This window comes from Pongo pygmaeus, chromosome 6 (genome assembly GCF_028885625.2).
Source record: "Pongo pygmaeus isolate AG05252 chromosome 6, NHGRI_mPonPyg2-v2.0_pri, whole genome shotgun sequence".
Taxonomy (NCBI): Eukaryota; Metazoa; Chordata; class Mammalia; order Primates; family Hominidae; genus Pongo; species Pongo pygmaeus.
Genome location: NC_072379.2, coordinates 141,720,336 through 141,735,839, shown reverse-complemented (window position 1 = coordinate 141,735,839; position 15,504 = coordinate 141,720,336). Strand labels below are relative to the sequence as shown.

General features: G+C 42.7%; 2 gene segments (V, D, J or C); both read right to left on the bottom strand.

Moving 5' to 3' along the window:
- Positions 1-4,054: 4,054 nt before the first annotated feature.
- LOC129040075 (T cell receptor beta variable 12-4-like) lies at positions 4,055-6,902 on the bottom strand. The segment is given in 4 exon segments: positions 4,055-4,796; positions 4,897-4,987; positions 6,048-6,145; positions 6,570-6,902. Coding segments are annotated over 3 exon segments (471 nt in total).
- Positions 6,903-7,042: 140 nt separating this feature from the next.
- On the bottom strand, positions 7,043-8,300 carry LOC129041631 (T cell receptor beta variable 12-3-like). The segment is given in 2 exon segments: positions 7,043-8,100; positions 8,201-8,300. Coding segments are annotated over 2 exon segments (390 nt in total).
- Positions 8,301-15,504: the final 7,204 nt, after the last annotated feature.

Genomic DNA, 15,504 nt, shown 5'->3' with positions numbered 1-15,504 from the left:
AAACGACACTGTTGAATTTGTGCTTCTATGTCCAAGAATGACCAAAGGTTGGTGAGTGAGCCTCAGTAAAGGTCGGTGAATCAGCCTCAGTAAAAGCCAATGACCACACTGGGAAGTGACTCAGCGACACCAGAAATAGTTCATAGGACTCGATATGCAAGCAGGAAATGCAAAGACCATGGTATCTTCAATGCCTAATGTAGTAATATCTCTGCTGGAATTGCAAAAATGTTTAAAGAATTACTAATTCAAGGTGGTAAACTGAGTACCTTCCCATTTAAAAGAATAAAAAATAACAATAAAAAATGCTGAAAACAAGAAAAGATATTTTTCAGAATCAGAAATGTTAAGGGCTTCTGGAGGTCTGAAAGCTGCTGGGAACTGTGTTCATGTGTAAATCAAAATAGAAAACAGAACAAAGACATCAGAGTTGAGTGACACTCTTCATAAAAAGAACAAGCTTGGAATTAGTAATGGTCTATAGGATTATGGTTAGGACAATTTTAAGAAATCGATATTGCTATATAGAGTATATCAATTGACACCTGCACAGTAATGCTGGGTAACAAGCCTCACTCAAATCTCACTGGTTAAAGCAGTAATAATTTATTATTGCTCATGAGTCTATGGGTTAAATAGACAGTTCTGCAAATCTTGAAACAGTCATAATATTCCTTTGTTGGATATTTAGTTTACAAATGTTTTATCCATTGCGGTGGCTTCTTTTTCATCCTCTTAACAAGGTCTTTTACAGATTAAGTTAAAACCGGAGAATTCCCTTATCCTCCTTGCAGGACATGTGACAGGGGGATGGCTCACTTCACTGGTGCCCCAGTGCTCAAACCCCTAGGGGGAGCATGCAGACGGGCAGGTGCAGAGGCCGTGGGGAGTGCTTTTGGGATCCCACCCGATGGCAGCGTCTAGGACTTACAGTGCACTCTTTCAGCTATGCCGTCTGCAGTCAGCTTGCATTAGTCAACTCAATAGACCCTCTGCTTATTGCAAGGACAGGGGGACAATGTGACAGCCTGAGCTTTTGCCCAGTGTACTGGAAGAATCAGACCATATGTGGGCTGAAAGGTTGAGTGCAAGGTTTTATTAAGTGGTGGAAGTGGCTCTCAGTGAGATAGATGGGGAGCGAGAAGTCGATGGTTGGAGTGAAACGGTGGTTTTTCCCTGCAGTTGGCTGCCCAGTGGCAGGACTCTTCGCCGACTTCTCCTGGCTGAACTCCCTTCGGCATTCGTGTCCTTCCGCCATAGCCGATCTGCCGGTGTCTGCTGCTGTATTCTTCTGCTCCTCTGGACGTCCAGCCTCTTGTGTCTGTGTCCCCTTAAGGTCTCGGGTTTATATGGGCACAGGATGGGAGGCGTGGTGGGCCAAAAGGCAACTTTTTGAGTGCAAAAACAGAAACACCTGTCCTCATTTAGGTCGGTGGGCACAGGCCCGAGGGTGGAGCCCTCACCGGGGGTGCCGCCCTGCCCTTCTCTACCGAGCACTTCCCTGCCCCACTCTTGTATCAAAATGTTTTTAATTTGAATGAGGGAAATCTTTCTTGGAAGATTTCAAGTGGTGGGGAATGTGGACTTAAATAGAAGCAAAACATAGCTTAACCTTATTTGAGCTTCTGAACTTCCTCACCTTCGAAAGTATGTAAAAAATAGTTTAATTTCTATAATCTGCATGGTTGTTTTGTTTCTAAAATGTGTATCTATTTTACTGTACTGTGAAAATAGAGTAAATAGAACCATTTCCTGCTTCATAGAGAAAGAAAGCATTCAGTAGTGTCTTGAGTAATTAGAAGTATTGAACAATATGAAGAAGGTAGCAGAAATTACAAGAGCAAATGTATGAACAGGCATTAAATTGTGTAAGACTGTTTTGTAAGGGTATGAAGTGCACTTGATAAAGTAACATTTATCTTACTCAGTAAAGATAAGATATGGTCCAAATGTTTAAAAATTCAAATGCCCTCCCGAGGTGACATTTTTATCTCGTGAACAATGGAGAATTGTTGGATGTATAAAAATTGAAAAGTGGTTTAGGAAAATGATTGTGTCACTGGTACAATAATTCAGGCTTCTTGCAGGCCTGACTGGGATACTTGGGACAAGGATGTTCCAAGCAAAGGGAATAGCTTAAGCAAAGGTTCTAAGGCAGAAGTGTGCCTTGTGTATTCGAGGAATGGCCAGAAGGCCACCACTGTGTTGTGAAAAAATAAGCAAGGGAAAGAGGAACAGAGAGGAGGCAAGAAATACAACAGGGAGGGGGATCACCTAGGACCTTGTAGGCCTGTGCAACCTGTAGGCTTTTTTCTTAGTGAAACGGGAAGCTACTGTATGGTTTAGTGGAAGAGTGACAACATCTAACCTAAAGGATCACTCTGACTTCTGTGTTGACAGTAGACCCTGAGTTGGTGGCTAGAATGAGGGAGGCCAAGATTAGAAGTAGAGGAACCTAAGAGGAGGCTATGACAACTATAGAAGATAAATCGAATGAGTCCCCACAGGGATTTTTAGTGCCCCTCCCAACTCTGCCATTCATAGGAACCTACAGGGAGTTGGATTTAATCGGGGTTGATGTTATAGTCTTAAATCTTAAAATATAATTAAAAGAATGTAAGAATTAAAGCATAAGAGTTTAAAAGTTGTGGGCTCTCAGGGGGCTGCTGCTGGGCCGCTGGGCCTCTCTTTGTGGATTTTGTCTCCTGAGGCCTGGAGCAGGAGGAACTTCAGTCCATCCTGGCCTCCATGACAGCCCACGGTTAGGTGCACCAGGGTTTGCCAATGTCGTCTTGTGCTGTTCCACCCTTGGCTCCAGCAGAGCTGCTGCCCCACTGTCCCAGAAAAGCCTGAGCCTATAGTTTAGGTAGGATGCCACATCTGCATCCTCAAGACCTGTTATCCATGCAGGAAAAGATGTTGGGAAAGGCCATTTTGCCAGCAGGGGTGAGGGGAGGGACAGAGAATCTATTTTTAATAAATAACATCCTAGAAACACCAAAAAAATTAAAAAAATAAAAGTTATGGGCTCTATGAACTGGAGAGGTCAGAGAAATAGAAGAATTATAGGAGTTACTGAAATAGACAGAAGGGAGGTAGTGGTAGAACGACAGGACAATTTAAGTAGAAATATTGAAAGATCTTTGTTGTTGCTTAATGGTCTATAATCATGGAAACAAGTCTGAAAATGATTAGAGGGGAAAAAGACTCAGGGTATACGAAGTCGAGAAACTTAGAAGCCTCGCGAGTGAATAAATTGTCTGTGATGGAATAGTATTAAGAATGATGACTGGATTAGTAGCAGGCAGAAGGATTAAAAAAAGAAAATTTCTGAAGGTAATAACGTAGGTACAACAGGAAGGGTAATATTATAAAGTAATATGTACAAAGCAGCTGGGCTTTAAAGTAGGAGGGACAAAATGATCTGGAAGTGCAGGGAGGAATTCTGCACTATTTCTGTCTTAAAAGTCAGGATCCCTATACATCAAAAAAAAAAAAAAATAGAATGACAAAGTGAAATTTGGCATATGGCAGAACTCCAACAAACCTCAATTGCCTTGGGCACTCAAAATATAGGGATCATTCACCTCACTTGTCAATGCTACCATGATAGGGATTTAGAAGGAATCAGTATGTAAATATGAATATCAAAGAGAAATTATAACCACTCAGAATGGATTGCAGGTATTGTATAGAAACTTCTCATATAAATAAGAAGAAAAATGTAAATTTGTGTGTTAAGGACATATAATCAGAAAGGAAACAGGGCAACAGAAGACTGGACATGCCTGTCTGCTTTTAGATACCCCAGTGTGAGTCCTTACCAGGAGGCCTCATCAGTGCTCTGTGAGTGTGCACAGCTTTTAGCCAGCACCCGGCTCATCTTATGCAGAATAGAGACAAATGGATCCTTAGATTCCAGGCCAGGTAGCTTACATCTAACGTACTAACCTACTTGCTCTAGCCACATTTGAGACACTCTTTAGGAGTAGTGAAAAATCCCGAAGTAAATGTAAAGTTGAAATTGACATTATAAAGGAATGTCCACAATCATAGTAAAGAACTTTCTTTTACAATCTAGAAAACATGTGAGGGAAATTTCTGTTTGCAACTTAGAGTTAGGAGAGAATGAAGAGGGTCTCATAGTTCAGAAAATGCAGACTTTCTCGGGAGGTCCCACCATTCTCATGGGATGGCAAATGCAGGAGGGCAGGGAAATCTCCAGCGTGGGTAGCCAAGGTTTATCTTACTCCTATGTGTTTTGAGCAGAGACAATTTTTGAGGAATCCTCAAAACCCATTTCGTAATCCTCAAATCAACATAAGGTTTCCTATGTTGATACCTTCTCATTTTCTATCTTTATCACAACCCAAAACCACTTTTTTCTCATGGGGAAGGAGGAACAGGAAAGACTTTGCCCTGGACTCCTGGGAGGTAGAAGGAGAAGGGGAAACACTAGGGTTTCTGCACAGGAAAGGGGCGATTCTGCAGCGCTGTGGCTAAACTGCTGGCACAGAAGTACACAGCTGAATCCCTGGGTTCTGAGGGCTGGATCTTCAGAGTGGAGAATGATGCATTAGGCATCTTGGCTGAGAATCGATCCTTGGGCATCCCTGAATCATCCATCACAGCCTTGTTGTTAAAGTAAATCAGCAACTCCAGTCCCTGCATCGTGGTCTGTCTGTACCAGAAAAGGTAGTCGTGTCCTGAAATTGGTTTACATCTCAGAGTCACTTCTTTTCCCATCTCTGTCACCTCGTGCCGGGGTGACTGGATAACTCCAGCATCTGTGTGCTCTATGAAAGAAGACAGAATTGAGTGTCAAAATAAGGAAAATATAAGAGATCATCCATGAAGAAGCCCAGCATGATGTTGGTAAATGTTCTGAAGACTCACTTGCTACCAGGATACAAAGGGACACACAGCAGAGGGTCCAGCAGCCCATGGCAGTGTGAGAGCAGATGTGGAATATTCCAGACCAGGGCCTCTGTGAGCATGAGCAAAGAAATGAATTTTGTGACATTTTATCCCCACAGAATGCATCTGTCAGTGACATCACTGAATGGGCCACCACCCCCAACTTCTTTAAGAGGAGGCTGCATCTCTGGGAGATGAATAAGGCAGGAATTAACTCAACTATAATTGGTCTGAGATAGACATGCACACTTGCAGAGGCTCCCTGAAGATTTGTTTTGATATTATCAATTCACAGTACCTTCTCCATAACACGCCTTACCTAGGAGCCTGCCAACTATATACATCTCCTCAAATTGCAAGTATTTAAAGATGAACTCATTGTCTTATTGCAAGCCAGCTTCTCTGCAAACTCTTCTCTTCCTCTCACTGGTGGCTTGGTGCTTCTAGTCCTCTATGTGTACCTAAATTATCCATCAGTGAGTTAGAAGTTAGGCATCTGAGAAGATGCATGTCAACTGCATTGTTAGGGATAGAGGAACTAAGCTGACGCCCTGAGAACTGATTATATTTGAAGCTCTTCTCTGTAGTAAAAAAACCTGGGTTTATTTATCCTTGAAACATATTGAATTCCCAAAGCCCATGGAATGGAACTTCTCTCAATTCTCTATTCCCACAATAAAACAGAGGATAAGATTGTCTTATTTTGAAGATTTGCAGCTACAATGTTATAGTCTTGAATTCAATCATATTACTACCCCTAGAAAAGTTCAATGTTTTTTCATCATTAACACCTGGGCTTTCCTCCCGCCCCCCGCCCCCCTTAACCCCACTTCTCCAAACCTACTTCCTCCCAGAGATTATGGAAAGCTGAGAAAAACATTTGTTTTTTCAGTTGGTCAATTAAGTTACTTGCCATAAAAGGGCATATTTTTGCTCTTGGCATAGAGGCATGCTTCTGAGTCCCCTGCAGTCGAAAGCACTTACCAATGTTAAAGGGCATTAGTTCGCAGACTAGCTTGTGTTACCGGAGGGGCCTATTTCCCTGTGGGCTCTATCCTTTTGCAGGGTCTGTTGGACCCGGGATATAAAACTGTGGTCATAATTCTGTCTTCAAACATTTAATTACTTACCACTCCCTGTAACCAGGTAGCAAGTGTGGCAGGCAGCATGACAACCTCTCAAAGATGTCCGTGTCTAATTCCCAGAAACTGGGAACATGTTAAATTATCTGGCAAGGGGAGAAAGGAATGTTCCAAATGGAATGAAGGTTGGTTGTCAGCTGGCCTTAATATAGGGAGCGTGTCCTGGATTTTCCAGGTGGGCCCAATGTAATCACAAGGGTCCTAAAATGTGGAAGAGGAGGGATGAAGAGTGAGTGTCAGAGTGCGTGTCAGAGTGAGCAAAGGCTCACAGTCCTTCTTGGCTTTGAAGATTGAATGGGGCCATGAGCCAAGGAACACTGGTGGCCTCTAGAAGTTGAAAAGGAGAGAAAAACAGTTCTCCCCGAGAGCCTCGGGATGGAATGCAGCCCTGCCAACACCTGGATTTTATCCCGGTTTTGGACTTCCGACCTCCAGAACTGTAAGATAATAAGTTTTTGTTCTTGTGAACCACCAACTTAGTGGTACTTTGTGTCAATAGAAACTGAATACCTTCTAGTAGCCATGGGACCGATGGGTGAGAGGCAGAAGCCAGATACAAAATACAGGTAGAGACAGATGCATGATCACATGGGAGGAATTTAAAATCAGGCTAAGGGAAGCCTATAATGCAGCTGGGCTTTAGATAAGGGGGAAGGAAAATGATCTGGAAGCAGCAGGGAGGAATTCTGCACCATTTTCATCTTGAAAGTCAGGACACCCTACATCAAAAAAAGAAAAAAAAAAGAAAAGAAAAATAGGAGAATGACAAAGTGGAATTTGGCTTATGACAGAACTCAAAAAAACCTCAACTGCCTTGGGCACTCAAAATACAGGGATCTTTTGCCTCACTTGTCAATGATACCATGATAGGGATTTAGAAGGAATATGAATATCAAAGAGAAATTATAACCACTCAGAATGGATTGCAGGTATTGTATAGAAACTTCTCATATAAATAAGAAGAAAAATGTAAATTTGTGTGTTAAGGACATATAATCAGAAAGGAAACAGGGCAACAGAAGACTGGACATGCCTGTCTGCTTTTAGATACCCCAGTGTGGGTCCCTACCAGGAGGCCTCATCAGTGCTCTGTTAGTGTGCACAGCCTTTAGCCAGCACCCGGCTCATCTTATGCAGAATAGAGACAAATGGATCCTTAGATTCCAGGCCAGGTAGCTTACATCTAATGTACTAACCTACTTGCTCTAGCCACATTTGAGACACTCTTTAGGAGTAGTGAAAAATCCCGAAGTAAATGTAAAGTTGAAATTGGCATTGTAAAGGAATGTCCACAATCATAGTAAATAACTTTCTTTTACAATCTAGAAAACATGTGAGGGAAATTTCTATTTGCAACTTAGAGTTAGGAGAGAATGAAGAGGGCCTCATAGTTCAGAAAATGCAGCCTTTCTCGGGAGGTCCCACCATTCTCATGGGATGGCAAATGCAGGAGGGCAGGGAAATCTCCAGCGTGGGTAGCCAAGGTTTATCTTACTCCTATGTGTTTTGAGCAGAGACAATTTTTGAGGAATCCTCAAAACCCCTTTCATAATCCTCAAATCAACATAAGGTTTCCTATGTTGATACCTTCTCATTTTCTGTCTTTGTCACAACCCAAAACCACTTTTTTCTCATAGGGAGGGAGGAACAGGAAAGACGTTGCCCTGGACTCCTGGGAGGTAGAAGGAGAAGGGGAAACACTAGGGTTTCTGCACAGGAAAGGGGCGATTCTGCAGCGCTGTGGCTAAACTGCTGGCACAGAAGTACACAGCTGAGTCCCTGGGTTCTGAGGGCTGGATCTTCAGAGTGGAGAATGATGCATTAGGCATCTTAGCTGAGAATCGATCCTTGGGCATCCCTGAATCATCCATCACAGCCTTGTTGTTAAAGTAAATCAGCAACTCCAGTCCCTGCATCATGGTCTGTCTGTACCAGAAAAGGTCCTCGTGTCCTGAAATTGGTTTACATCTCAGAGTCACTTCTTTTCCCATCTCTGTCACCTCATGCCGGGGTGACTGGATAACTCCAGCATCTGTGTGCTCTATGAAAGAAGACAGAATTGGGCATCAGAATAAGGAAAATATAAGAGATCATCCCTGCAGAAGCCCAGCATGACGATGGTAAATGTTCTGAAGACTCACTTGCTACCAGGATACAAAGGGACACACAGCAGAGGGTCCAGGAGTCCATACCAGAGTGAGAGCAGATGTGGAATATTCCAGACCTGGCCCTCTGTGAGCATGAGCAAAGAAATGAATTTTGTGACATTTTATCCCCACAGAATGCATCTGTCAGTGACATCACTGAATGGGCCACCACCCCCAACTTCTTTAAGAGGAGGCTGCATCTCTGGGAGATGACTGAGGCAGGAATTAACTCAACTATAATTGGTCTGAGATAGACATGCACACTTGCAGAGGCTTCTTGAAGATGTTTTGATATTATCAATTCACAGTACCTTCTCCATAACACGCCTTACCTAGGAGCCTGCCAACTATATACATCTCCTCAAATTGCAAGTATTTAAAGATGAACTCATTGTCTTATTGCAAGCCAGCTTCTCTGCAAACTCTTCTCTTCCTCTCACTGGTGGCTTGGTGCTTCTAGTCCTCTATGTGTACCTAAATTATCCATCAGTGAGTTAGAAGTTAGGCATCTGAGAAGATGCATGTCAACTGCATTGTTAGGGATAGAGGAACTGAGCTGATGCCCTAAGAACTGATTATATTTGAAGCTCTTCTCTGCAGTGAAAAACCTGGGTTTATGTATCCTTGAACCATATTAGATTCCCAAAGCCCATGGAATGGAACCTCTGTCACATTCTCCATTCTCACAATAAAACAGAAGATAAGATTGTCTTATTCTTGAAGATTTGCAGCTAAAATGTTCTAGTCTTGAATTAAATCTTATTACTACCCCTAGAAAAGTTCAATGTTTTTTCATCATTAACACCTGGCCTTTTCCCTGTAACCCCACTTCTCCAAACCTACTTCGTCTCAGAGATTATGGAAAGCTGAGAGAAAGATGTGATTTTTGCATTGCTCAATTAAGTTACTTGCCATAAAAGGGCATATTTTTGCTCTTGGCACAGAGGTATGCCTCTGACTCCCCTGCAGTCGAAACCACTTGCCAATGTTAAAGGGCATTAGTTTGCAGACTAGCTTGTATTACCGGAGGGGCCCATATACCTGTTGGCACTATCCTTTTGCAGGGTCTGTTGAACCCAGGAAATAAAACTGTGGTCATAATTCTGTCTTCAAAAATTTAATTGTTTACCACTCCCTGTAACCAGGTAGCAAGTGTGGCAGGCAGCATGATAACCTCCCAAAGAGCTCCATGTCTAATTCCCAGAAACTGGGAATGTGTTAAATTACGTGGCAAGGGGACAAAGGAATGTTCCAAATGGAATGAAGGTTGGTAATCCCCTGGCCTTAATATAGGGAGCGTGTCCTGGATTTTCCAGGTGGGCCTAATGTAATCACAAGGGTTCTAAAATGTGGAAGGGGGAGATGAAGAGTGAGCATCAGAGTGATGCAGAGTGAGCAAAGGCTCAGCCAGTCCTTGTTGACTTTGAAGATTGAATGGGGCCATGAGCCAAGGAATGCTAGTGGCCTCTAGAAGTTGAAAAGGAGAGAAAAACAGTTCTCCCTTAGAACCTCAGGAAGGAATGCAGCCCTGCCAACACCTGGATTTCATCCCAGTTTTGGACTTCTGACCTGCAGAACTGTAAGATAATAAGTTTTAGTTGCTGCAAGCCACCAACTTAGTGGTAATTTGTATCAATAGAAACTGAATACCTTCTAGTAGCCATGGGACTGATGGGTGAGAGGCAGAAGCCAGATACAAAATACAGGTAGAGACAGATCCATGATCACATGGAAGGAATTTAAAATCAGGCTAAAGGAAGCCTATAATGCAGCTGGGCTTTAGAGAAGGAGGAAGGAAAATGATCTGGAAGCAGCAGGGAGGAATTCTGCACTATTTTCATCTTGAAAGTCAGAACCCCTGTACGTCAAAAAAAAAGGAGAATGATAAAGTGGAACTTGGCTTATGGCAGAACTCCAACAAACCTCAATGGCCTTGGGCACTCAAAATACAGGGATCTTTTGCCTCAGTTTTCAGTGATACCATGATAGGGATTTAGAAGGAATCAGTATGTAAATATGAATATCAAAGAGAAATTATAACCACTCAGAATGGATTGCAGGTATTGTATAGAAACTTCTCATATGAATAAGAAAAATGTAAATTTGTGTGTTAAGGACATATAATCAGAAAGGAAACAGGGCAACAGAAAACTGGACATGCTTGTCTGCTTTTAGACACTCCAGTGTGGGTCCTTACCAGGAGGGCTCATCAGTGCTCTGTGAGTGTGCATAGCCTTTAGCCAGCACCCGGCTCATCTTATGCAGAATAGAGACAAATGGATCCTTAGATTCCAGGCCAGGTAGCTTACATCTAATGTACTAACCTACTTGCTCTAGCCACATTTGAGACACTCTTTAGGAGTAGTGAAAAATCCCGAAGTAAATGTAAAGTTGAAATTGACATTATAAAGGAATGTCCACAATCATAGTAAAGAACTTTCTTTTACAGTCTAGAAAACGTGTGAGGGAAATTTCTGTCTGCCACTTAGAGTTAGGAGAGAATGAAGAGGGCCACATAGTTCAGAAAATGAAGCCTTTCTCGGTAGGTCCCACCATTCTCATGGGATGGCAAATGCAGGAAGGCAGGAAAATCTCCGGTGTAGGTAGCCAAGGTTTATCTTACTCCTATGTGTTTTGAGCAGAGACAATTTTTGAGGAATCCTCAAAACCCATTTTGTAATCCTTATGTTTGCAAACCAACATAAGGTTTCCTATGTTGATACCTTCTCATTTTCTGTCTTTGTCACAACTCAAAATCACTTTTTTCTCATGGGGAGGGAGGAACAGGAAAGACTTTGCCCAGGACTGCTGGCAGGTAGAAGGAGAAGAGGAAACACCAGGGTTTCTGCACAAGAAAGGGGCGATTCTGCAGCGCTGTGGCTAAACTGCTGGCACAGAAGTACACAGCTGAGTCCCTGGGTTCTGAGGGCTGGATCTTCAGAGTGGAGAATGATGCATTAGGCATCTTGGCTGAGAATTGATCCTTGGGCATCCCTGAATCATCCATCACAGCCTTGTTGTTAAAGTAAATCAGCAACTCCAGTCCCCACATCATGGTCTGTCTGTACCAGAAAAGGGAATTGTGGCCTGAAATTGGTTTACATCTCAGAGTCACTTCTTTTCCCATCTCTGTCACCTCGTGCTGGGGTGACTGGATAACTCCAGCATCTGTGCTCTATGAAAGAAGACAGAATTGGGCATCAGAATAAGGAAAATATATGAGATCATCCATGCAGAAGCCCAGCATGACGATGGTAAATATTCTGAAGACTCACTTGCTGTCAGGATACAAAGGGACACACAGCAGAAGGTCCAGGAGCCCATGGCAGAGTGAGAGCAGATGTGGAATATTCCAGACCAGGCCCTCTGTGAGCATGAGCAAATAAATGAATTTTGTGACATTTTATCCCCACAGAATGCATCTATCAGTGACATCACTGAATGGGCCACACCCCCAACTTCTTTATGAGGTGGCTGCATCTCTGTGAGGGGAATCAGGCAGGACTGAACTCAACTATAATTGATCGGAGTTACAAATGCACACTTGCAGAGGCTCCCTGGATATTTGTTTTGATATTAACAATTCACGGTAGCTTCTCCATAACATGACTTACCTAGGAGCCTGCCAGCTATATCCATCTGCACCTCAAATTGCAAGTATTTAAAGATGAACTCATTGTCTTATTGCAAGCCAGCTTCTCTGCAAACCCTCCTCATCCTCCCACTGGTGGCTTGGTGCTTCTAGTCCTCTATGTGTACTTAAATTATCCCTCAGTGAGTTAGGAGTTAGGCATCTGAGAAGATGCATGTCAACTGCATTGTTAGGGACAGAGGAACTGAGCTGATGCCCTAAGAACTGATTATATTTGAAGTTCTTCTCTGCAGTGAAACACCTGGGTTTATTTATCCTTGAACCATGTTGAATTCCCAAAGCCCATGGAATGGAACCTCTCTCACATTCTCTATTCCCACAATAAAACAGAGGATAAGATTGTCATATTCTTAAAGATTTGCAGCTAAAATGATCTATTCTTGAATTAAATCTTATTACTACCCCTGGAAAAGTTCAATGTTTTTTCATCATTAACACCTGGCCTTTTAATCATAACCCCACTTCTCCAAACCACTTCCTCTCAGAGATTATGGAAACTTGAGAGAAATATTTGTTTTTTGAGTTGGTCAATTAAGTTACTTGCCATAAAAGGGCATGTTTTTGCTCTTGGCACAGAGGCATGCTTCTGAGTTCCCTGCAGTTGAAAGCACTTGCCAATGTTAAAGGGCATTAGTTCGCAGACTAGCTTGTGTTACCGGAGGGGCCTATTTCCCTGTGGGCTCTATCCTTTTGCAGGGTCTGTTGGACCCGGGATATAAAACTGTGGTCATAATTCTGTCTTCAAAAATTTAATTTTTTACCACTCCCTGTAACCAGGTAGCAAGTGTGGCAGGCAGCGTGACAACCTCCCAAAGAGCTCCATGTCTAATTCCCAGAAACTGGGAATGTGTTAAATTATGTGGCAAGGGGAGAAAGGAATGTTCCAAATGGAATGAAGGTTGGTAGTCAGCTGGCCTTAATATAGGGAGCGTGTCATGGATTTTCCAGGTGGGCCTAATGTAATCACAAGGGTTCTAAAATGTGGAAGAGGGAGGACGAAGAGTGCGTGTCAGAGTGAGCAAAGGCTCACAGTCCTTCTTGGCTTTGAAGATTGAATGGGGCCATGAGCCAAGGAACACTGGTAGCCTCTAGAAGTTGAAAAGGAGAGAAAAACAGTTCTCCCTTAGAACCTGGGGAAGGAATGCAGTGCTGCCAATACCTGGATTTTATCCCGGTTTTGGACTTCTGACCTGCAGAACTGTAAGATAATAAGTTTTCATTGTTGTAACACACCAACTTAGTGGTAATTTGTGTCAATAGAAATTGAATACCTTCTAGTAGCCATGGGACTGATGGGTGAGAGGCAGAAGCCAGATACAAAATACAGGTAGAGACAGATCCATGATCACATGGAAGGAATTTAAAATCAGGCTAAAGGAAGCCTATAATGCAGCTGGGCTTTAGATAAGGGGGAAGGAAAATGATCTGGAAGCAGCAGGGAGGAATTCTGCACTAGGAGAATGACGAAGTGGAATTTGGCTTATGGCAGAACTCCAACAAACCTCAATTGCCTTGGGCACTCAAAATACAGGGATCTTTCACCCCAGTTGGCAATGATACCGTGATAGGGATTTAGAAGAAATCGATATGTAAATATGAACATCAAAGAGAAATTATAACGACTCAGAATGGATTGCAGGTATTGTATAGAAACTTATCATATAAATAAGAAAAATGTAAATTTGTGTGTTAAGGACATATAATCAGAAAGGAAACAGGGGAACAGAAGACTGGACAGGCTTGTCTGCTTTTAGATACCTCAGTGTGAGTCCTTACCAGGAGCCCTCATCAGTGCTCTGTGAGTGTTCACAGCCCTTAGCCAGCACCCAGCTCTTCTTATGCAGAATAGAGACAAATGGATCCTTAGATTCCAGGCCAGGTAGCTTACATCTAATGTACTAACCTGCTTGCTCTAGCCACATTTCAGACACTCTTTAGGAGTAATGAAAAATCCCTAAGTAAACATAAAGTTGAAATTGGCATTATAAAGGAATGTCCACAATCATAGTAAAGAACTTGCTTTTACAATCTAGAAAACGTGTGAGGGAAATTTGTTTGCAATTTAGAGTTAGGAAAGAATGCAGAGGGCCACATAGTTCAGAAAACGTAGCCTTTCTCGGGAGCTGCCACCATTCTCATGGGATGGCAAATGCAGGAAGGCAGGGAAATCTCCAGTGTCAGTAGCCAAGGTTTATCTTACTCCTGTGTGTTTTGAGCAGAGACAATTTTTAAGGAATCCTCAAAACCCATTTCATAATCCTCAAACCAACATAAGCTTTCCTATGTTGAAACCTTCTCATTTTCTTTGTCACAGTCCAAAACCACTTTTTTCTCATAGGGAAGGAGGAACACGAAATACTTTGCTCAGGACTGCTGGGAGGTAGAAGGAGAAGGGGAAATACCAGGGTTTCTGCATAGGAAAGGGGTGATTCTGCAGCGCTGTGGCTAAACTGCTGGCGCAGAAGTACACAGCCGAGTCCCTGGGTTCTGAGGGCTGGATCTTCAGAGTGGAGAATGATGCATTAGGCATCGTAGCTGAGAATTGATCCTTGGGCATCCCTGAATCATCTATCGGTGTGTCGTTGTTAAAGTAAATGAGCAACTCCAGTCCCCACATCATGATCTGTCTGTACCAGAAAAGGGAATTGTGGCCTGAAATTGGTTTACATCTCAGAGACACTTCTTTTTCCATCTCTGTCACCTCGTGCCGGGGTGACTGGATAAATCCAGCATCTGTGTGCTCTATGAAAAAAGACAGATTTGGGGGACAAAACAATGAAAACATCGGGCATCATCCATGCAGAAACCTCATGTGATGATAGTAAATACTCTGAGGACTCACTTGCTACCAAGATACGAAGGGACACACAGCAGGGGGTCCAGGAGCCCATGGCAGAGTGAGAACAGATGTGGAACATTCCAGATCAGGCCCTCTGTGAGCATGAGCAAAGAAATGAATTTTGTGACATTTTATCCCCATAGAATGCATCTGTCAGTGACATCACTGAATAGGCCACCACCCCCAACTTCTTTAAGAGGAGGCTGCATCTCTGGGAGAGGAATCAAGCAGGAATTAACTCAACTATAATTGATCTGAAATAGAGATGCACATTTGCAGAGGCTCCCTGGATATTTGTTTTGATATTATCAATTCACGGTATCTTTTCCATAACATGCCTTACATAGGAGCCTGCCAGCTATATCCATCTGCACCTCAAATTGCAAGTATTTAAAGATGAACTCATTGTCTTATTTCAAGCCAGCCTGTCTGCAAACTCTCCTATTCCTCTCACTGGTAGCTTGGTGCTTCTAGTTCATGTGTACTTAAATTATCCCTCAGTGAGTTAGGAGTTAGACATCTCAGAAGACGCATGTCAACTGCATTGTTAGGGATACAAGAGCTGAGCTGATGCCCTGAGAACTGATTATATTTGAAGCTCTTCTCTGCAGTGAAAAACCTGGGTTTGTTTATCCTTGAAGCGTATTAAATTCCCAAAGCCCGTGGAATGTAACCTCTCTCACATTCTCTATTCCCACAGTAAAACAGAAAGGGGATAATATTGTCTTATTCTTGAAGATTTGCAGATAAAATTTTCTAGTCTTGAATTAAATCTTATTAACCCTAGAAAAGTTCAATGTTTTTTCA